Source organism: Phaenicophaeus curvirostris, chromosome 9 (assembly GCF_032191515.1).
Source record: "Phaenicophaeus curvirostris isolate KB17595 chromosome 9, BPBGC_Pcur_1.0, whole genome shotgun sequence".
NCBI lineage: Eukaryota > Metazoa > Chordata > Aves > Cuculiformes > Cuculidae > Phaenicophaeus > Phaenicophaeus curvirostris.
Window position 1 is genome coordinate 18882719 of NC_091400.1, and position 24172 is coordinate 18906890.

Sequence of the window (24172 nt, forward strand, 5' to 3'; positions counted from 1 at the left end):
CCTGCTCCAGCCGGCAGGGACGTGTTACACATCCCGTCCCGTCCCCCCCCCCCCCCCCCCCCCCCGCCGGGTTTGAAAACTCCCGGGAAGATAATTTGTGAGGGATGGGCGAGAGGGGGGGAAAAGAGAAGGGATTAAAAACGAAAAAAAAACCCGACCACCGAAACCCCATCGCCAACGAAAAATCCCCCGACTCCCAACGATCCGTGAGCGGCCTTAGCAAACACACGGGTAAACAAACGAATAACGGGGCAAATAAATAAATAAATGCGTGCCCGCCGTGAGCGCTCGCCGCCAGGCGGGGGCTGGAACCGGCCGCGGGGAGCGGGGACCCGGCGACCCCGGCCCGGAGGCAGTGGCCGGCGGAGCCCCGGGCGGCGGTGCTGCGGGGCCGGAGCTGCCCCGGGCGAGGGACTCGGGGAAGGGGGGGGCGAACCGCTCCCCCAGCCCCGTCGGCGCCCCGAGAACCGGGTGCGAGCCCGGCACCGCCCGCATCGGGGCCGGCGGCTCCGTTGTGTTTCCCGATCCCCGCGCGTGTAAAGCGGGGGAAGGGGGAGGCGGCGGACAGCCCCGCCGCCCTTCGCTTCTCACATAAATAAGAGGGGGAAAAAAAATAAAAGAGGGAGGAAAAGAGAGAAAAAAAAAAAGGAGAGCGGGAGCGAGCCCTAGGGAGGAGAAGGGGTTCGCTCCGCGGAGCAGGAGCCGATGAGGGAGCGGGGCCGGGGGCGCCCCCAGGGGCAGGCGAGGCCGGCGGGGCCGCTCCGGGCACGGCGGGGCGCTGACCGTCCTTTTGCAGGTATTACGAGACGGGAAGCATCAAGCCCGGCGTGATCGGTGGCTCCAAACCCAAAGTGGCGACCCCCAAGGTAGTGGATAAAATCGCCGAGTACAAGAGACAGAACCCGACGATGTTCGCCTGGGAGATCCGAGACAGGCTACTGGCCGAGGGCATCTGCGACAACGACACGGTCCCCAGCGTCTCCTCCATAAACAGGTAAGAGCAGCCCCGCTCGCGGCCCCATCAAAGACCCCTCAGCGGCACCAGCCCAGCCCTTCCCCGGTGAGGGTCGCTCCAGCCCCTGCCCGCAGCCGTTCCCGGGGCTCCCCGGGGCGCCGCTCCCGCCGCTGCCGGGCGCCGAGCTCCTCGCCGGCCGCGCCGCCGGGGCTCGGGGCCGTTCGCGCCCGGGGGCGGCGGAGCCCGGTCTGCCCCGTCCCTCCGACACCGCTCCCGGGGCGCAGCGGCCGCCAGCCCTGCCGGGGATCGGGGCTCTGAGCCGACAAGCGGCGGCTCTCCGCGGCCAAGCCGGGCTCGCAGCCCCGGGCCGCCGAGTGCGGGAGGCAGACACCGCTCCCCCGGCTCGCTCCTCATCTCGGGGCCCGAGGGAACGGCTAAAACTTGAGAGCGGCCCCTTCCCCCGGCCGCTCCCCGCGGCTCTCGGCTCGGGCTGGTCCCCGCTCCGGCAGAAGGCTGGGAAGCAGCGAGACCGACTGAGCGCTAGCGAATAATCCCCAGCATCGCCTCCCCCAGCTGCTAGGGTGCGACTTCTGTTGGTGCAGGGACTCAGATTTCGTCTCAGGTTTGAGGTGACAAAAAGAACCGCATGACAGGCAAAAAAAAAAAAAAGGAAAAGGATCGATGCAGGAGAAAAAGGCTGGTGATAGATGCAATCAAGTACTAACACACTGCAAAGCGTTCAGACCGTTCACACGCCTGCACGTTCAAACGCAACATACATCAGATCTTCACACTTCGGCAACACACAACACAGTGAAAGTAATTATGCTCCTTTAGGGTAATGTGTGTACAGATTCCTTGACTGTGCCCACAAAAAACCCCAGCCTCTGGAAAGAGAGTAACACGGGGATATTTGCAAAGGGTACTTGCACAGGCACGAAATACCTCACCAACAGCGTAAGGACACACGAAATTTTGCACACAATCCCAAATACACATTGATTCCCACTCAAATAAATGTATATAAGGTATATGTAAATATGCATGCAGGCTTTTGTAGTGTTCACACAGATAAAAGCGCATGAGTCAGTATATTGGCCCTTTTGATATATAACAAGTTTAGCCAGTTTTTTTTAAAAAAAGCCTGGTATATTTATAGCAAGGGAAGCAAAAAATAAATAGCAGGGAAAATGCAGTAATATTTTTTGTCTTGCACTTTTCCTGGCAGATTTATCAAAATATGTCTAATAACTCAGATGGTGTATTTCTAAATCTGGCATCCTATATAAATGGGTTTTAATATTTTGCAAATGATATGGAATTATCCCAAATCATCTTGAAAACAGCAGGTAGAATTAGCTAGTGGAATGTACCTTGGCTAAGAAAGATTCCCTCAGACACGCTGTCTCTGTAATATACTGCTAGGCTACCCTAGGAAATTATCCCTGTGTGTGCCATCTGTATTAAAATGGTTATTAAGTTATGAACAGGGTAACATAATACTGATCGGCTAATTATACACCCTCCTAAAAAACCTCCAGGTCTCTGTTACTCTCTCTGTCAGGTATTGAAATAATAACAGTTTGACATTCAGACACCTTACAAAGGCAGCTGCGGAAGGACAGCCAGCTATCCCTGGGAGGAATTAAGCTGGTGGTAGAGGAGTCCAGAGGAGCGGCTGTGGGCTCTTTGGGGGAATAGCATATATGGACTTGACACACATGTATACTTCAGCTAGCTCAGGGGATGTTAGCATCCAAATGTCACTGAAGTCTCAGCCTTGTGCCTGCCAGACCCAATGCCTTGTGTCCAGGCCGTGATATCCCAGGCAGAAGGCTGAGTGCCAGGTTTTGCTCCCGCTTGTGCTACCAGTTTGCGTCAGGGCTTTGGGGGGATTTGTACCTCAGTTTCTCCGCTGTAGAAAAGAAGACTGATCTTCCTCAGAAGCAGGTGGGAACAGATGTCAGTTAGATTGTGCTTATAAAATGCTTTGAGAAAGACAAGTGCTTTGTAGCTGCTAAGTAGTATTATATTAAAGAGGCTCAGCTGTGACCCACCATGTTTGATTCATACTGTGATGGTGTTTGAGAGTGTAGTCACCAAGGCACAAGACCATTTTGACTTCATATGATTAAATCTTTCTCCATTTCCTTTAAACATTCAGGCCCAGCTTCCCATTTTTCACCTTTGCACGGGGCTCCCCAAAACTCACATCTATGACGAAGGGAGCCCATCATACAGCAGGTCATAAAATTTGCAAGTCTACGCTAGGCAAGAACAGGACAGCGAACTGGGAAAAAATGCAGCAGAATAGGGACTAGTGAGTATATAAGGGACCGATCCTGGTGCTGTAAAGACCAGTGTGAGCTTCATCATTCCGGTGACTTTTGTGACTCCAGCTCACAAAACACGAAGAAAAGACTAAGTTAATTAAATATAATTTTTTCTCTCTCCCACTGTCAAAATATATATACAGAACTGGGTCAGTCTTTTGTAACAGCATATCCCTTACGCACGGTATGATCACAAATTGGAGTTAATCTAACACTTCAACTCTCTGAGCAGCTTCAGAAAGACGCAATTTTTAAAACCAACCTTCTAAAAATATCTGTCTTTGTATTTCTCAAAACGGGGATATTCCAGGGTGAAAACCGCAGCAGCCCAATGTCCAGAACTGTCAGAGCTACATCCATGAGTAGTTTAGCATCTTGAGAATGTAAACGAGGCATATGTAGAAATCAAAGAAGTTATCTATATCCCTAGAAAGACTGTGAATATGGCACTTCAAAATTGAGATCTTCTTTTGCATGTTAAAAAATGACTTTGGTTATTATAAGATTTTCTGATAATTTATTAATTACATTTTATTCTCTTCCTTTCCGGGTATTAGTCTAACATTAACAAAGGCTTTTGGGTGAGAGACTAACAAACAATGCAATTTCAATTCCATTTTTAAAGCCTCCCCAAAACATTTAAAAAATCTATTTTCAATTAATTATTGTTTCGTGATACATGAATTCTATGTGCTTACATTGCACTGATCTGTCGATATGGCACTGAGAATATCAGGATACGTTTGAAACGGCATGTAATTCAGTACTGAGATTTATCAGAAACTTGTTCATACCAAATTCATGCATATAAATGCTAGATACAAACTCAGGCAAAAAAAAAATTAAGTCCTCTGCTATGCGGTAGTTTTCCTTTAATTATGGCAAAAAAAGTCTAGAGAGTATAGCAGTTAATAAGCAAAGCGCACCAGAACTGACAGGATTATGACAGAGCAGATCTCTGCATCAGGAGTGTTCCTGGTCCTGCTTCATTCATTAGATACTAGACAGTATAAACCTTTTGTGTATGTGTAAGTATACACACATATACACACACATACATATATATACATGCATACATGTAAACATGTATAGACAATGCACGTAACTGAGAAGCAAGCAAATGACAAAAGCTCTTAATTCTCAGGTAAGCAATTAATGCTTACTTTAAATCACTTGAGCACCTTGCTTCTTGAGCCAGCCCGAACGTTTCCATGTATTCTATGACTATAACTGAATAATTTTTGGTCACTTTGGGCTAAAATACTTCAACTGGATGTAGGCACTGCTGTAAACCTTGTGGCAGTCTCCTAAGTATGAACTTGGAGGGAAATGTTAATGAGAATTTTTCGTTTGTTTTGCAGCACATACAGTTAGGCTAAGAACATAGGTTCCATGAGATAGTAATCACCTCAGAAAAATCTTTTGAATTAGACAGTGTACTTTGGTAGGAACACAATGGACCACATCAGGGACACACATAGTTATGCAGCAAGTGATGCAATGGATACTGTGGTTTAAACATTATTTCCTGCTTCTCTCAGATTAATGAATTCTCTACAGGTCCAGAAAGGCAAAGCAAAATGCCCGGCCCTCAGTGTGCCCTTTTATCCCAGCTCTCCTGTGGCTGGGTTCAGTAGTAGGACAGTCCTTATCCAAGGAATGTCAAAGGCAACGCAATAAGAAGTTCAGTCAGCCTTCTGCATACACTTTGGACCTTGAGCTCCCAAGAGCAGATCTAATACCCCATGGTAGTCGAGCCATTAGATGTTTTCTTAATCTTCTCTTAGGCATCCAGTATACGTTAATTCCTAGTATTAAGCACTTTGTTTGGGGAGCTGCGTCCTGTTTCACTATATGACAATTGGCTAATGATTACTGGTTAAAGTCTCCAATAATAATGTGCCTCTTAAAAATAGATATGGAAAGACAGAAATGTTAATCCAAGTTATAACGATCAGTGAAATACACTGGTACACTGACATATTACTGAGCATGTGGCCAGTTTCAGTGGCTGTAGGCAGGCCTGCAGTTTATAGCAAATAATGGCTTATTAGGAGATCAGATTTCTCTTACAAGTTCTGCTGTTAACTTTCTGGTTGATCTTGGGCAGGTAGTATGGACTCTTATGAGGTTGCTTTACTAGCCGTAAAATGAAAATAACAGTATTTAGCTACCTTTGTAAAACTCATTGTGACCTTTCACTAAAAATTCTTATGGGGTTCAACACATAACAATAAAAGGTTCAAAACTGGAGCTAGGTTATATCAGTGGAGGCTTTAGCCACACATGGGAACTAGAATTGAACAGAATTTCGACTGAGGTAAATGTACTGTCTCAAGAAAAACAATCGAGTCTAGCAAAAGGCAGGTGTATTAGTGCAGGGGCTGTGTCATATGCGGAAGAAATCAATGTTATGTAAACACAGGCTTCTGAGTCACTCTCACTAGCCTGGTTTAAGAATTTCCCCAGAGGACAGCATGGCCAAAGCTGCTGGGGAATCTCTCCCTGTCTTTCCCACCAATAAATCTGGAATTCTTGGAGGACCAGTAATGAATCTAGGGAGAAGCTGGAAGAGTACAGAATATCTCTTATAGCAGCTTGGTAATAGTGACCAAAATGAGTGACAACTGTATGATCTGCAGTGAGCACAGAGTCAATTGTATGGCTTTAACCAGAAAGCATGTGTGTCACAAACTTATCGGCAGCATCTGTATCTATCAGCCACATGTGAGTTTTCTCACCAAGAATTAGACTAGCCAAGAATTAGACTAGTCTTGTAGACGGGATTTAGCTTCTGACTGACAATGAATTGGTGGAAAGCAGGGGTGAAGAAAGCTTATTTGACAGTACTCAAACAGAGTTTACCAGCTCTTGTAAGATGGCACTTGTTACTACACAGAAGAAACTCAGGATCCTTGCAGGGATCCTCTCACTTAGTTGATGATGAGTCTAAGGTTCCCTTTCAATTTCCTGCTGCAGGTCCTACTCTCAAGGTAGAAGACCTGTAGTACCAGTTACTTTCAGCTGAGGAAGGAATGCAGTCAGGTCACACAGGGCTTCATTACAAGAAATATACTCCTTTAAATTCAGAAACTTTTCCATCAGACACAAACCTCGTATTATCTTCTTTTCATCATTGCAAATAAAGGACAGGCTCATAAAGCAGAGGTTACAGACAATGTTACCGCAGCTGAAAGGGTAAATGAATGCTCACAGCATTTCTCTTTGTCTAATTCCTCATATTGGGCCACTGGAAGGTTGTATAGTGGGAACTACTATAAGCCAGCCACATTATTTCTAATTTTCATATTGCAGAGATATAAGCTGAACAGAGGCAGTTAGCAAGTAAAATTGGTTGTGCCTGAGAAGTTTTGAGCTCCATGTTCTGTGAGTCTCAAAGTTCAGAACCATATTGGTCTCTTTTATCACCCCAAAATCCCAGACTTTTTTTGTATAGATGTACAGAAAGCTTGATTTTGTTGGAAGTTAAACATTTTCAACCTTTTGCATCTAGTGAATGATTGCTGCATTCTGCCATAAAGGTAGCTGAGTTTCAGTGCTGGGTGAATGAGTTCTAAGGAGCTAAACCTCATTTACCGGAATCACTATTATGTGAAAAACTCATTTGACTTTGGAAGAAAAAAGGAGAAAATATAAGTGGCTTGGCCAAGCAGTGACAAAGTGGTGAGAACAATATAGTGATCTGAAGGGCACAGTCCCTCCAACAGGAAAGGAATTATTGACATTTAAACAAAGCAGTATAGCCAGGAATGAAGGATGGGAAATAAGAAAGGAAACATTTAAATGGTAGCAGAAGGTATCCCCTGATAGAGAGGTCCATTAAGTTGTGGAATTGCATCCCACAGGAATTCCTGATTTCTTGGAATATATGTAGCTAGATGGCATTAATAACACACGAACATACAATAAGAAATAATCTTGTGTTGGCTAAAGAGATAGATAATGGTTTAGCAGGCCAGCTGGACCCTTTATGATATGACGACATAATGCATACCAGACAAAGTCATGTTTTCAGCCAAATATCCCCGAAAACCCGTCTCTGAAGCGCCCATTCAAACAAAAGATTTCCATATGACTCAAATAAAGAGATATGACTTCTAAACAGTTGAATAGGCTGAGCTTCGCTTAGATTCTATGGTCTTTAATTATGGCATGATGAAATTCACATTTAGTTTAGGCATCCTACTTACAATGAGCAAAATATTGAGGGATCCCACTTTCGGGAAAGGTGTCTATAAATGGAAAGGTAGAGACCTCCAAAAGCAGTTGTTATTGGCCTGGCATAAGTGCAGCTGTCTAGGGCTTTAGGAAATCCCATCTATGTGTAGATGGCTGTGATGATGATTACTACTCCTGAAAGCATCAGAAAGGTTTGAGTTTTTTGCCCAGAAATCATTATTTGAACTGAGAGCTAACAGGAAGGAGGATTTTCCCACTGTAATCCCAATTAATCTACCGAAGCCTATACATATATGGTCATATTTACCAGTCCCAACTGTTTATAAATGCCAAGGCAGAGCCTAAATCATGCAGCTGGCATAATAAACATGAGTACTTGCAATACAACATCGGTTTGGGTTTACTTGTTTTCTCTTTTCTACCCTAAATTTTTAAAGGGATTTGGATATCTGACTACTATTAAACTACTTTAAAAACACCTTAACAATGAAGTCCTTTGAGCCTTTAGAGAGCTGACAGGCCCCTTTTCAAGCACTTGAATCATAGGTTATTAAATGAGAACTGAAATTCTCATGCTGTCACTTGACTAGAGGAACTGGAAAACCCGCAACAAACACTGTTAGGCTTGTGATGAAATACTAGACAGTATGATATTCTGCACTAGCCTCCAATTTTCTCTAGTGCCAGTAGCTGAGAGCTGATTTTGTAGCACTTACATAGAAAATCACAAATCTAATCACTTGGTTTCCAAACTTAAAGTGCACTTACAAATATTCATTTCCAATCAATTTGTACCTGCTAATATTTCTGAAGACTCACATGTGATGACGGAGTCAGAAGCAATGCTGGTGCTTACTATTTCTTTTGCAATAGCATAAAAAGGCTCTGTGCATAGATCACAGCCCATTGTCCAAAACAGGCACAGTGTAAACAGGAATTTCTTTTGAGAGGTGCTTCTAGAAAATCAGCATATATATCTATAAATCTATCTATATATCTATTTTTATATATATATAGTGAATGTAGTAGAAGCTAATGGGACCTTTAATTCTGCTATGCTCATGATTCAGACAGTCCTCCAGGTTTCAGGGATCCTGAAACAAACATCTTTGTCATAGGAAATGAGATATCTGGCCAGTGCTCACCCACCAGCTCAAGTCTGGGTAAAAAGCAGAGCAAAGCTGGAGATCCCTCTTCTTTGAGCTCATATCTGACAAGACAGAGGCTGAGCACTAGCTAGACTGCAACAGCCTCCTCCTTCTTCCTTGATAAGTAGGCATATAAATAAATGGCATCCTAACCGCACTGAGAACTCAATAAAACAATCACATCAAATATGAGGAGGTATAAATCTCTTGTCTGCACAGGTAACCCACTCAATTGCTTTTATTATGGCACAGCCTGACTCCATTTGTTACCATCCATGGCCTGGGTGAAGGATGTTTGCATGTAGGGTGGTCTCCTGGTGAAATCCTATACCTGGAGCAGTGACAATCAGCCCATACAGAGGGGGATTTTGGTGGGGAGACCAAAGGCAGATCCATCTGTCTGCATGAAAACCAATCAATAACCCTGTAACTAGACCCCTTGTCACTGGGAAATGGACAACACAGCCGTTCAATCCTGGAGCCATAGGAGAGGAATAGCTGTGGTTGGGGAGTGAAGAATGACAGGATATATGCATGAAGTGTTTGAGACATATAGACAGAATATCCATATAGATGTTGAGGAGGAGGGATGGGATAGGAGGAACACAGAGAGTACATTTACATGTAGTAGGCAAATGTGGAAGGTTGATGCATTCAGAGGTGAGTATGGGGAAGCAGAGTTATGCTGTGTTATTTTATAGGACATTTATATGGGGACTGTGAGTGCAATCCAGACAGGTACCTTTAGGGAAATGTGTCTGCTGGCTTGATACTACATATGAGTGTATTGATATATGGCAGGGAACATGTACTTCTAGGCAGGCACGTAGACAGTAACACAAAATGCTGGTAGGCTAAAGGAAGCATATGAGGGAGTTTGATGTGGTCAGGGAAGGATATTCCTTTGTCCTCTGTCTGGTTTGGGATTTATGTGTGTACTAGTTTTGACAGAGAGGAGAAAGAGTGATGTGCCAAAAGCCTAAGTTAACAGACTGTGAGTTCACAGATATGCTTCCAGAAAATGCTATGTACGAAACATTTACCAAAACCTCACTGTTAGATCTGGAAGGGAGATTCTGGTGGATTGTCTCTGCTTGTATGAAAAACAGAGGTAGGACATTTGCTGCTGCTGTCAACCCCCAGCTCTGCAGTTCCTTTAGTGTTTCTAAAATCTGCACAGTGTTCCCCAGGCTTTCATAACTCCCCCAACAAACACAAATATGCTGGACTTTGCCTCTATTAATTGTTCTGTCCTGGGGGCCAATCTTGTTTTTATTCCTTTGGCTCCATTTTGAATAGTTTCTCCTCCTTCCAGGATAAGAAACCTCCCCTCCTTGCAGGATCCAATCCACAGGGTTAAATGTCCAGCTCTTCTTGGGAGGCAGATTGCATCAAGAGTAGTGATCAGCTCTGCTCAAAATGCCCATCACTGTATTTCATCTGAGAGGGCTGGTACCCATGTTTGGCAAGGCAGATTGATGTCTGTTCGTTAATTTATAAAAGGAAATGCAGAGACTGCGACCAGGTGACAAAGTCACAAAAGAAACTCTCACCTATCTGTCAGACAGGGTGCCCTGCACCACCTCTAGTTTCAGGATAGTTTGTATGGTTCTGGCAACAATAACGGTACCCGTTTCTTTAGTCAGGGGGAGTTAATAACCCAGCCCTTCGATTCCCGGAACTAGTCCTCATTTTCTGTACGATGGGCTGAAATATGAAGGTAACCTCATTATCCCACTGCCCATTTTCAAGCTCTCACTTTAGAACTGTGATAAGAGTATTTAGGCACTAATATTTGGGCGCTTAAAGGGATGTAAGTCTCTTTCAACGTAGCCATGTTTCTCTAAAAATTCTTTTAAGAACAATTTTTGGTTATTTGCAATTAAAAAGAAAGATGACAGCACAGTGTAGCTATGTAATAGTGCCTGCTGTTAATATTTTCTTAAATTTAGGCCTTTTTTTGAGCTTGAAAAAATATACATAAATTATACATAATACAAAATGCATATGCTTATTTATAAAAGGTAAGGGAGGAGGTGTAGAAGAGAAGAGGAAAGGAAGGAATACTGCTTCTAAAGAAAAGGAGATAGTGTTTGAACACTGAGTGCATAGGAAAACTGTATTTCTGGGACATGCTACGTATAAATGGGCCAAGGCTGTGCAAGGAGAGGCAGAGTGGAAAGTGTTCAGTATGACAAATTCACTCTCCCTACAGAACAAACAGCACATTTAGAGTTTCAAAGAGACAATGTCTGTGGTGCTGTCTCTGGCCGACAGAGAGACACAACAAGAGGCTCCCAGAGTGGGTGAAGGGCATGCTGTAAGGATGGAGTGAAAGGCTAAAGCAGATTTGACTTGTCAAAACCAGAACTGCTGTGGTCTTACAGAAGGCAGTCTTGGCCACTGTGCCAAACAAGATGCAGAGAGTTGTCCAGTACTGACATCCATCTCCTTTACGTTACTTTAACAATTTCAGGCTATGTGTGTGCCTTGGGTAGGGATCTGTTTGCGTGGAATCAGCAAGGATGGGGACAGCGTAAGCATATCTGGCTGTGCACAGACTCTTTTGAGGTATACAAGCTGGAGAACAGGGAGGAACTAGATGTCTCAGGTTATATGCTTGCACATAAGAGAGCACGTGTAAATTTATAAAAAGATGACTGCTGTGATCCCAACCCCATTTTGCAGATTGCATGAATTTTAAAGAAAAATACATGCCTATGGGTGACTCCTACAGGGGGTCTTGGTGCCCACTGGGTGAAACAGGCAGAGCTAGTGGCACAGGGAGACATGAAATGGAAGGGAGCATAGCCCTTCTCAAGTGGATTTGTATACAAGGAAATGTTCCTGGCACAGGGAAAGGCAGAGGATAAAGTGATCCTGGGGAGCACAGTCTTCACAAGACTGCAAGAGGAGGGTGCCGGCCTTGTAAACGAAACCTTTGTATGATTTAGAGCACTGTCTTTCCAAAATGAAAGCACCTTCTGCGCCATTTGAATATGCTCCTGGATCATTCTGTGCACAGTTAAGTAATTTAACCGTGGAAAGCTGGGTGCGTTTGAGCAGGTAGACCACTGAGTCTCTATTGTTCCAGTAGACAATCTTCTCTGTAATGGATATTTGGGTGAGGCATGCCCTATACCCCATGACATGTGTATGAGGAGGAGCGTGGGCATATCACTAGGGAAACATGTCCAGCTGGGAGTATAGACTTAAAGCAAGTAGGTATTAGTGGTTTGTGTAAGAACTAAGGATAGTCTTATTCATGGAAACAATGTCGTAACTGCAGTTACATGCTAGGAGTCACAGGGGCCACAAAAGGCAGGGCAATACATACCTTGGGAAGCCTGCCCAGTTTTGTGGGGCTTTGGACAGGATACTGTGTGACTGCTTCCTGATGGCAAGGCACTAATGTGAATGCACTGATGAACTGTGTCTGTGAACAAATCCGTGTGGGACCTAGCAATGCTCCATGTCTTTGTCAGCAGTTCTTTTTGGGAAGACCTAGGTATAAGGTGATATGGCAGCCACACCAGTGGCAGTGAGGAGAATACAGCTTGTGAGATGGGCAGTGTCAGTAACACAAACACATGTGCAACTGTGTGCATGGCAGAGTGGCATCTACCAAGCTGCATGAGCACAGAAGGCATACAGCAGGGTAAGATGCCACATACAAGTGTAGGGACATGTGCTTGTTAGGGGTCCCTAGCACACTGGAGAGAATGAGTGTGTGTGGTGTGATATACTTGTCAGGGAGTGGATCAGTGCTAGTTCAACTGATATGTGACAGAAGAAGGGGTTATACTAAAGGAGATATTTCTAATGATAGCTCTATTTAATGCACTGGACTCTGCCCTCCTTTCCCCTCTACTCACACTCTTCTCCTCATTACCCAGGTTATCTTGTTTGGGTTAAGAGGCCAATTTCAACAGACTATAATTGAAGAGTGAAGAGAATCTGATAAGATAAGGAAGGGACATCATTCCTCAAGGGATCAATAGAGGTTTCATGTTCCTTCTTCCCCTGCTGTGTCCCTAACACGCTAACACTCTGTGTCCATGGGGCTGGTTTATTTGCTCTGCTTGTCTGCAAGCCAGGAAAGGAAGCGTGGGAGTAGAGGGGGGATATAGCTCCGTCTGTCACACAGCCAGAGCAGGGGAGGGGCAGTGGGGACACTGTTGTTGATAGAAGAGGGAAGGGGACAGGGTGATATGGTCCCCTCTGGGAGCCAGGAGGAAGCAGGGAGGTGACAAGCCTGATGCCCTCCTGGATCTAGCAGGGGCACAGGCACACAGGGGATGTGTTCACCTTTGGCCTTTTATCTTGGTGTTGCACTTTGCAAGGGAAGGATATCGATAATTTGTCTAGATTTAGATCTGCTTTTACTAGTGCCCCTATGCAGACAAGCTCAAAGCTATTTATAAGCATTGATGTGACAACCTCTCACAGACCCTCCAAGTGAGGGAGGTATATTCACCGTGACTACAAGGAGGGCTGCTAGCTGCTCTTGATTAGGTTTATGTTAGGATCTGAGGTTCAGGCTTGACAGCCCCAGTATCTCACAAGCCCTTCTTAGCATCTTTGTTTTGGATGAAATCAGCATGAGAGAACACATGAAGCTGCCTCAGCAGTGAACACAGGTGCCTTCATGGCAGGGCTGCCAGGGCTCCCATACTGCACAGGCAGAGTTTGTTCCCCTTCTCCCTCGTGTCCCTTGGCATGAAGGCACATATCTCACATAAGCAATGTGAGATCCATACAAACAGAGGCAGGAGGGATCAATGCAAAGAAGTCCCTCTGGGAGGCCCAGCCTCTCACATCAGGTGAGCGTTGCTGGTGCTTCCCTGTCCCCATGGCCAGCACAGGGATGCTCGGGCACAGGAAGACAAGCTGAGAGGTCAGCGCAGTGCAGGATCCAATCCAGATCCCATACAACAGGGCTGGGCAAGTTTCTGGAGAGCCTGAAACACAGACGGGTCTGGGGCTGAGATATCTTCTTCCAGCTGATTTCTCTTTTATTTTTAACACCCAGAGAAACATACGCTGAGAGCAAGTCAGTCATGCAGTAAGCATGTGGCAGAGTTGGGAATACAACCCAGATCCCCTGACTCCCAACCTCAAGCTTTAACCACTAGACCATGCTTCCCTCTAAGCCACCTTGAACTTTTCTCAGTGAGGATGGGGGCTACTAAGCCTCTGTGGGCTGCAGTTTACCAAGCTGTCAGGAGTGTGCTCACTGGACCGCCTCACCAGAGACAGCCTTCCTCATGCACACTAAAAAAGTTGAAAAGAAATTCATTTCATGGCCGGTGGTTGCTTAAAAAAGGCGATTCCAGCATATGTATGTGATAAATGTTAACTGTGCATTAATCGCATTAAAGAGGACCCTATAAACTTTTCATTTCTAATTAAATTCTGGCCGGTGATTCTGGCGAAGCCAGCACACTCCAGGCCTTTGTTTATGTGGAAAATTAAAATGCAAATACAATGGAATTTATTTCCATTACTAGAGTGATATGCTGGGCTCCTCTGTTTAACAGCCTCCAATTATTTTCAAACAGGTCTTCCTCCCTCTCCACCCCTCTCTCCTTTCCTCGCTCCCTCATTTTTTTCCTCCCTGTATTACCCTGATGCTGCTACCCCAGTGTGAGGGGTGAGAGCTGGTAAAACAGGGGGTGGGCTAAGGGTGGTGTCATCTGTTCAAGGTCAAAAGAAGGCAGGAGTACAGAGGAGGAAGGTGGAAAAAGAGTGGGAGAGCACAAACAAGGAGGCAGGGGAAGTAACAAGGCTTGAGCTAAGGAGTTACCGGTTAGCAAACTCAGTGAAAACCAGAAGCTAAATTCACCAGCTTGCTAAATCGTAGCCATGTAGATGACCTGACTGAGAGAGGTCATGAGTCTTTCCCTTATGGGATATTTTGGTGAGAAGGTACTGTTGAGAGCTTTCTCTGGAAGTTTTTTGAATCTTTCACAGCCTTTTTTGTAGACTTTGGATGTGACTAATCCTGATGGCTGAGAAAGCACAGAACAGGCCCTATGCTAGACACATTGCCTGCACAGGGCAAATAAATCCATGCAGCAATGACACATAATCATCAGCTGAAAAATAACTGAACTCTCTTGTTCATTTCCAGGGGACTAAATGTGGCTACACTGTCTTAAGGCATTAGCACACAATATGCACACAAGTCAGAAGCCATTGCCCAAACCCAAAGATTCATTGTACGTTTAAAATTTCTTAACACATATATTTACTGCTAAATGCTGCTGACATAGAATCCCATTTTTTCCTACATATAGAAGAGACCCAGGTCATTTCAGACATGGGAACGCTGCCAGGCAGTCACACACAGACCAGAAGCATCTGCTAACTGACACCCATGCCCTTCTACACATTAATACAGAAAGTCACACAAGAAGACCCTTCCAAAGGCAGGTGCACACTTCACTGTAGATGTATACCGTCATTTATAGATCCCTTCACAGACTCAGTCAAATCTATTTAAAACTGTGCAGTGTAGTCTTGCACATATTTGTGAAGAAACTTAAGATATGGAGACTTATCCCAAACATAACAGAAAAATGTTAGCAAAACCACTGAGTGTACTAGGAGGCGCACACCCATGTAAGCATACTCACAGAGCCTTAGAAATAGGCTGACACACACACGGTTATTCACAAATAATTCGCCACAGTCCTTGGAGCATGCGGCTGAGAACCAGACAGACGTGCCACTCTGTGTGTCACACACACTAGCGCCGTCCCCTCAGCACACCCCGCTGGCAGGGAGAGCTCAGGAGCCAAAGGGATATTCTTTTAGTGTGTGTGAACATCTTAAGGAATCACCTAGTGTAAATGATCCTGCCCCAGCCGAGACAGGGAAACAGGAGAAGGACACATTCACTTACAACACTGAAAAGAGCCCATTACCCAGTCAAACAACCCAATCCCTGACATCATTATTCAATACACAGGAGCCCTGAAATGCACACTAACTCAATCACAGAGACACACGATTACAAAATAATACTGATGGAATCAATGAGACAGACATGCAGTCATACAAAGCGCACCCACCCCGGTGTTAATAACAGCTGCCCAACACGTGAATACAAAATAGCCATTCATGACCACAATGGCCAAACACAGGGCCCACATTCTCAAAGGAGACTTGAAAACTCGGGCAACAAAACAGACCCTTGCCAAAGCGGTCTTGGGGCAAAACGTAGTCTGTAAGCAAAATCTGGCTGTTGTGAGCCTAGCAAGTAACAAATAGTAAAAGCCTCAGTGGGGAGCACACTGTGCGTGTTCGTTTCCTAGTGAGTTTGGGAGACCCTCAGGGTCACGCAGGATTGCATCCACATGAAACAGACCGATCCAGTGAAGTGACAGCTTTGCTCAATGACCAAAATGCCGTCACTCAACACAAGCAGAGGTGCATGACATTCAGGACTCACCCCAACACAAGCCAACATAAGAAAGCAAACCCTACTGACTATCAGATATTCAACACATCCACGCTATGAACGCATAAGAATGCTGTTCAGCACCCAAAGCCACAGAACCCTCTCACAGACTTGTCTCTGCAAGACAGCCTAATACTCTACCTAAGCCGTGGCAGCACAGCCAAACCTATCACAGCACTACTGCCTTTCCTCTTCAGAGAGCTAAAAAACAAACTGCCCACATAACAAACTCATAACGTGCTAAATAATTGACCTTCCTTGCACCTCCCAGACTGTGCCAGAACATGTAAACCTTAACACAAGGCCTGAACAGTCAGTTTTTGCAAATCCTACATGATCTTTTTGGGAGGGAGACAGGGCAGCTGGACCCTAAGTCCTTTCCCTGGCATAGCAGGCATCAGCTCGTACCAGGTGGCGTGCACAAGGATATGCCATTATTGAAAACGCCAGCAAGCCTGGGAGAAGACTGCTGTCGGTTGTGTGTGCCTGCATGCATTGTGTGTACAGGAATTCCCCTTCCTCTACTGACTGCCACTGCTTGTAGCCATTAAAAAGCCCAGGTCCTCATGCTGGGTGTTCAGTGAGTATTGATTCAGTCTGCAAGCAATTTTAATATTTCTTCAGGGACTTTCCAGCAACAGCACAAGTCATTAATTCACCCTCCCAAATTGCTTATTCAATAGCAGGAACATGGCTCCTGAATAAAGTCCCAGAATTTATGTGACTCACATGAGTCAGGAGGTCAAACAACTGTTATGGAGCGAAGTTAAAAATCCAAATAAAATATTGACACTTTTTTGGGGAGTGCGAGGAGAGGGAAGGGGGGAAGGGAAAGAAAAGGTATTTAAAATAGGGTTTTGTTGCAATGCCTCCAGGATAAAGAAAGGAAGGAGATTGAAGACAAGTTGGAGTTTGTAAAATCAATGGGATTTATTGCATATCTGCTTGGCATTTAATAACTCCTTCCTTCCCACCTCCCCCTGCTCTGTATGTACATGGGAGAGATAAACTCTTCAACAAAACCACAAATAGCCAGCCACAGAGTACACAGATGGACACCCAAACACACAGGCACATGCAGGGGTGAATATTACTGTAAGACAATGGTGTAACATCAGAACATCCTCTCAGGACCCAGGATGTTGACTGAGCTAGGCAGAGCCCATCACAGATGGCATTACATACGTCCGTGTGGTGGGTGACGCTCTATGTCCACAGTCGTTATGAAAAAAAAAAAGATGGGAGAGGAAACTGAGGCATGGACTGCATTAGAAGAGCTTGCTTAGTTGCACAGCCCATCAACAGGATGGCTAGATCAGGATACAGGTCTCTGATGCTCAGTTAGCGCTTTTGCTGTAGAAGGCTGCTGCCTTTTATGGGATTGAAAGCACAGTCACCAACACCAGCCTGCAAGAAGGCCTTCGTCTCACAGGAGGTACACATGAACAACACGAGGAGAAATGCATCCACAGACACTGCACAAGCCCATCCATATGCGGATAGATGCACCCACAGATAGAAAGACATACATGCTTTTTCTGAGCTCACTGCCATTCAGAAAGCACCACAGCCAGACTATACACACAAGTAGAAACATCCCTGCAGATGCAAACATGCATATGAATGCGCATGCAAATACACAAGCACATACACACACACAATATTACACCTCTATAGCCTCGTACAGCTGAGAAAGTCACACAAACTGATGTGTTGTTACAAATCTAGATTTTACTTGCAGTGGTATCTTTTTAGCTAGCAGCACGTAAATGGATGCCCCCCCACCAGTGCATTCTGCACAGTCATAGGATTATGTTATGTTATGTTATATTATATTATTAATTGTTTCAGTGAGACTACGCTGATTTACTACCAAAATCTGAGACTGTAGTAGCTATTAAACAACATTTATCCGTTATCGTTAACACAATATAAAACAAGCACCAAAAACATATAGCCTAACCATCTCATCAAACAATACTCAATGACTTGGGATATTCAAGTGGGCTTTCTTTGCTTTTCTTGATTTTTTGTTTGTATGGTTGACTTTTTAGCAAAGATTTACTGCAGGTGCTTTCTCTGAGTTGTGATTTTCCAAAAGACATTTTTTTCAAGGGCTTTTTTCTTTGCATTATTACAAAATAACATTTGGCAACATTTTCCTCAGATATCTTTTGACCAAATACACAGTGTGGTATTAAAATTAAACAAGGTATTGAAAAGCTTGAAATTTCCACAATTAGGCTTAAAAACATATAATATTTTCACATTAAAAACATGTTTCTGCATACTATTACTGAGATTGTTTTGTTCATGATTGATTTTGCAATTGCCCTTTAGAAATGGCAAGATAGTATCTTTGGGCTGCCTTATACTACCACCTGTCTTCTTAGACTAAAATATGTTCAAGAAAAAAATGTAAAGGCAGTATAGCTTATTTTAAATACCATTGCTCGTGTTTCTCTGAACTCCTCTGCCCATGAATCCTGATTGCATCTGATCTCGTCCAAGCTAAGTTAGGTCAAAACATGAAATACATGCTAACTTACAGGTGGAGGTATTTCCATTCATTAGGTGAACAAGTACTTAATCCAGATTAAGGAGATCATGTTTTGAAGTAATGGAACTGGATAAAATCACTAAAATTCTCTAGAATATCATTATTTTCAGCAAGAATATCTTGTAATTCACAATACAGCATTCCACTGCAAAAGCTGAAACTGTAAAATTTAAATAATTAAGTCTTTATAACTGGTGTTCAGATAGTGTTAAATAACTGCTGAACTTCTTGTATGTTTACCCCAGCCAGCACCTGGCTTAATGCACCAAGCTCTTGACAAGAGATCCCTAAAGTTCTCAGGAAGAAAAGTTGCCTGCATGAGAACATAGGGATGAGGATCCTTGTGTGTATGAGGATCATTTAAAGTGCTGCTCTTGGAAGGTTGTTTGCTAGTTTGGAGTTGCTGAAGAAGTCTCAGCTGAGGTGGTTTCATTGACAGGGAATAGGCACCAGGCTTGCTTACACAGGGGCAAATGAGAAAATTAATCTGAATTAACTTTGCAAGTGCATTGGTTAAAAGCATTAAAACATTGTTCGGATCCTCATTCAAAATTTGAGTGTTCTAAATTGAATTTAGTTTACTTCATTTCCAAAGTGAATTAAGCTAAACTAAATTAAAGCTGCTTTAATTCTAAACAAGGGAGTCAGAGGTGTAATGTAGTTTAACTAGACCAGTTTAATTTCACACATTCTGTTAATTAAAATTAGTTATTTTGCACAGCCGTATGTAGGTAAACCCTCAGACTGCTAACTCCTATGGATTGAGCCTATAGCCGGGAAAAGGGGACCCAAAAGTCTGGGTTGCTGAAGCCTCACAGAAACCCATAGCTCTGCGGTTAATCGGATGGATGCCAAATATACGGTTTAGAAACAGGGCAGATCTGCACTCACAAACTTACACAACTATGCAGATGTACACACAGGTGTGAGCCTTGCAATACAGCAAGGTTCCACATTGATTATGTATCAGTATTCAGATATGTTAGATATTACATCATGGATATTTTAGCCTTGTTACGGATGACTTCTAGGTAGTTATGACTGATTATTTGTAATAACTGGGCTTGGTGCTGTACGAAAACATCCATATAGGTAGCTGGTGATAGTTACAAGCCACAGATCTGAACAGTCTATTTGTCCATTAAAATCTGTTAAAAACTGTAATGGTTCAATAAACGTTTATTAACTTTCCATGAGGTCTGAATATACAATATGTGACCCAGATGTCTAACTGTATGTAGCCACAGTTATAAACGCAGGTCTATAGGCAAAGATAAACGAGTATGAACATTGTGTTGTAAACTAATACATATGAAGAGACAAATGCTAGTGCATTCGCAAACACAATATAGACACATAAACAAACATATAGCTCATATTCTCTAAACATTAGACCTCATAGTGGCTTACAAGAGCCAAGCAGACTGGCGACAGATTTGTCTTTTCATTATAAAAAGATGCCTTGTCCTATAAATACGAAAGCTGGGCTGTCTTCTATGGAAATGGGCACCAACTTTATGCTGGGAGCTTACATAGCGCCCACACCCTGAAGCGCTCGCCTTTGCTTGACTGCTTTGGGTGGCATGATAATGCAAGGGATGAATAAAACCAAAAGCAGTGAGAACTAGAACAGGAAGGGAAAAAATCAGGTTCTCTGTGGAAATTTTCAGCTTTTCAATGTGGTTTTGAACCAGAACTTTAATAAAATTCTACATATATTTCAGTGTAGTTGGACCCTGCAGTTTCAATAAAATCTAAATATATTATTCCTATTTTTATTTTTTTTTTTGCATAGTTTCTCATTCACCCTAAAATGGTAATTTTAAAAGGCTAAAAGCAAATTTTTTATAAGGCTTAAATTCCATTCACAATTTTGTTAATTTCTTTAAAACCCAAGGTAAAAATAACAGTAGATCTAAAATGAACATTCCCAGTGGTTTTGGTTTGGTTTTGGGCAAACATCTCCTACTGGTAAAGAGTCCACTATGAAATTTTCATCAGTTCTGACAAGCGTTAGGGAGGTGCACACAACGAGACCCCTATGAAGGGGCTCATGTACTTACCCAACACAGGCAAACACATACTGGAGTGAAGCACTCTATAGGATACAGAGATAACACACAAAGCTGCCAAGCCTGAAATTTAAAAAGTCCCGAGTCAATACCATCCAAAATTAAGGCACTGGCATAAAATTCACAAGGCTGTAAATAAGAATGTATTTGAGGTTTTTTTCCTATGTCTCCAGTTCTGGCCCCTTTGGGAAGCAGCCAGGTCCCACTTCCACCTGGTCTTTGCAGCCATGAAAGCCAGAAATATTTTGGTATTAAATGAAAGGTGAAATAATTCCTTATCTTCAAGATCTATGGTTTTATAAAAAATACCAGGTATGGCATAACTTGCAAGAGAGTTGAGAATGTTATCTACATTTATCTGATTCCTCCCAGTTCAAGACTCCTTTTCTAGTACACACGTGTCTTCTGTTAATCAAAATGAACGTCCACAAGGAATTCAGCACAGACTCCTGAATTTTAATAACTGGAACTGGGCTCAAAGCAAAGCTTTCAATTAAAAGTTCTCATGCTCCAGATTAAGATATTTAACCTTGGCAAGCCCATGTGTTTCTGTAGGTCTTAACTCACCTGCTGGCACAGCCGCTGCTCTGACAGCTCTGGCCCGTGCTGCATGGCAGTCACCGGTGTGCTGGCAGCTCGTGGGGCTCTTCCCTCCGCCAGCTCCACGCTGCTGCAGCAACACTGCTAGCAGGACCTGAGCTGCCCAGTCCATAGGTAACAGAAGATGTTGCATTGAACTGCAGTGATTGCAGTGTAGGTGTACTCTTAGAAAATGATTCATTACTAAGAGATAAAAAATTTCTGGGCAATTTCATGGCAGAAATCTCTTGCCAGTGAAGGGGACCTAACCATCAGGAATGTTGCTCCCCTGCTCTGTTCCTGTGGCTTGTCATTTTTTAAGCTTTCAGTCTTTTGTTGCAGAGATTATGCGTGTGTTGAGGGAGGAGTGGTGGGTCTTTAGCTGCAGGGCTGGGTGCTCTTGTGGGTGCTGCGAGTTTAACGTCTTCTCTATGGCTGCCTGTGATATTAGAATTTGGACTTGATGAGGCAGGTGGTTCCTCCCAGGCCTGTGTTGCTATGTCCAGGATCAGCAGAACCCTTTTTATTCTTTAAGATTTCCTTAATTCACCTTAAACCCAGGATGTCAAACATCTACATCCAGGATCAAGTTTGCTTCCAATCTTTTTTAAACTGCATGACATCTTCTAGATGTTTGGATTTCAATGAATTTCTGGCTTTCCTGACTGCTAAGAAAGCCTTCCAAATGCAAACTGAGTGTAATAAAAGTAGAAACACCTGCCTGAGGACATTTCTATGCTGCAGTCTCTGCTTGACTGCAGCTCATGTGGATATACTTTAGCCAGCTTTAAGTCAGCCAGCTCAGGCTGTGATGTCTCTAGCCACAGCTTTGCAGAGCACAGCAACTATTCAAGCACGCCTTCTGTATCCCAGGTGGGTTTTGTCCCCTAAGACAAGTCCACTTGGATGAATGGGAAAATGTTTCTTAAAGCCTAATGCAGCAATTTTGATAGGAATGGATGGAATCGATGATCCGGTGGGTCTCTTCCAACCTGGTTATTCTAGGATTCTATGATTCTAATTTATTCTGGGAGGTCAGACAGGGAATCTACACACATGGGGCTGAACACGGTCAACCCCATCAGTACCAGTGGCATGAAGTTGTGTGCTAATGCTCAGCAGAATGAGTTGGCAGGCTAATCCCCTGCTTGGCAGATCCTTCTCCCCCACAAAGAAAGCAGGCATCTTCACCTTTCCTTCCACACTTCTTCCTTATGTCCAGACTTGTACCATGTAGCACAGCAGAACTGGAATGGCCAGAGATATGCTAGAAGTTGAACACTAATGCTCAGCTCAAATTAAATGAAATAAAACCATATGGTGTCATCACGGGTCACTGATTTAAAACAACAAAAAAGTCCTAGCTCCTCTCTAAGCCCTTCAAATAGTAAAACTGCTGCTGTGAATTCTGCCTCTCCTCAGAATGCAGCCAAGAAATTCAGTAAGCGAAGGGGGGAGGATTGGGCTTTCTTATGTGTTTGGAGTGAGCAGGCTAACCTGGAAGAAAGTGGCACTTTTACCCCCATGTCTTCAGGCACAATGTCAGTATAGCTTCTGTGAAGTTGATGGACCTACACAGATTAGCAGCAGATAAGGGGTCAGATCTTCTCAGAGAGTGCTGAGATTGCATTTTGAGATATGTAAGGCATCTCCATTTTGACCTCTAATCTATTTGGAAGCTTCAGAAAAACACATAATTCCTCTTCAGGCACCTTTTAGGACTATCAGTCTATCTATCTAATTAATCTGTTATACTTGTGCTTATATACTAATGTAGTACATGATCACCCTTCTTCTCTCTCCCTTTCCAAAAGGTAGGGAGAAGGAAATTGTAATTTTTGTGACAAGAGAGAGTTTGTATGTGTGAATGTTGCTTGTGGCTCCTGAATATGGCAGGGTTTGAAGGCATCCTGCTGTCTTGGCAGGGAGAACAAGAGCCTCAGGCCACCTAGCAAGGAAGTCGAAGCTGCTGCTCCTGCCAATGTCAGCTGTTGTTCTGAGGGCTACAAGTGTTGTGGTAGGTTTTGAGAGCAGTAGGAGAAGCTACTGCTCTACCCTCCGCAATAGAAATTATATTGTGGCGTTTGGGGGGCAACTGCAGCTCTGATCTTCCCAACTACATCCGCCATTGCAAATTCAAATGCAAACAGCAAAGCCACAGCAGCTGAAATACAGCTCCTGTTGCCTTTGCCTACCTCCCTTCCCTTCACGTACAGCCACTATCAGCAGGGTACATGTCACTTCTGCTTCAAGCAGGGGAACACAGCCAATACTGTGCTACAGCTCGCTGAAGCACTTACTTGGCCCCTGTTATTAGAGAGTCTGAGCCCTTCACTCCTCCTTCCAGCTGTCCTCCTGTGCCCCAGGTGGCACGGCAATGCTCCTATCTTCACACTTCAGGCAGGAAACAGAGCACAGAGAGAAATGCCATTTGTCCAAAGTCTTGATGAGAAGTCCATGACAGAGCAAGGAACTGAAGCCCTTTCCCTAAGTCAGATTAGGCTCTATCAGACTTTCTACTTGCCTTCCTTTACCTCCAAATCACTTGATTGTTTTTCCTCACCATGATTTCTGTTTTGAGCTTTGTGCAAACAAGACATTTTTTCCCCCTCTCTTTTGCTCAGCTCTGTCTCAGCCCATGAACAGAAACATAAGAATCTCCTATTTGAGCCAATACTGTGTTCTGAGCTCTTTATGCCTGTGCAGCACCAGTCTACCAGTGAGATATTAGTGGCTCCATGGGAGCCATCACCCATGAGCCCGAATCTTCCTCTTTCCATCCCACGTTCTCTCCCTCTTTTCCTCGGGGACACTTTGACACCAGCATCACTGGGATGGCCACGAGCCCTTTCGTAGGAAG

General features: G+C 44.0%; 1 protein-coding gene across 4 annotated transcripts in view; it reads left to right on the top strand.

Moving 5' to 3' along the window:
- Positions 1–24172, top strand: part of PAX2 (paired box 2) — a 97194-nt gene that overhangs the window by 14381 nt on the left and 58641 nt on the right. For all 4 annotated transcript variants that reach the window (XM_069864293.1, XM_069864294.1, XM_069864290.1 and 1 more), the window contains one exon: positions 797–994. In XM_069864293.1, coding sequence (XP_069720394.1) covers positions 909–994 — 86 coding nt within the window. In that variant the 5' untranslated portion in view covers positions 797–908. Of the gene's footprint in view, positions 1–796; positions 995–24172 lie in introns of those variants that run through there.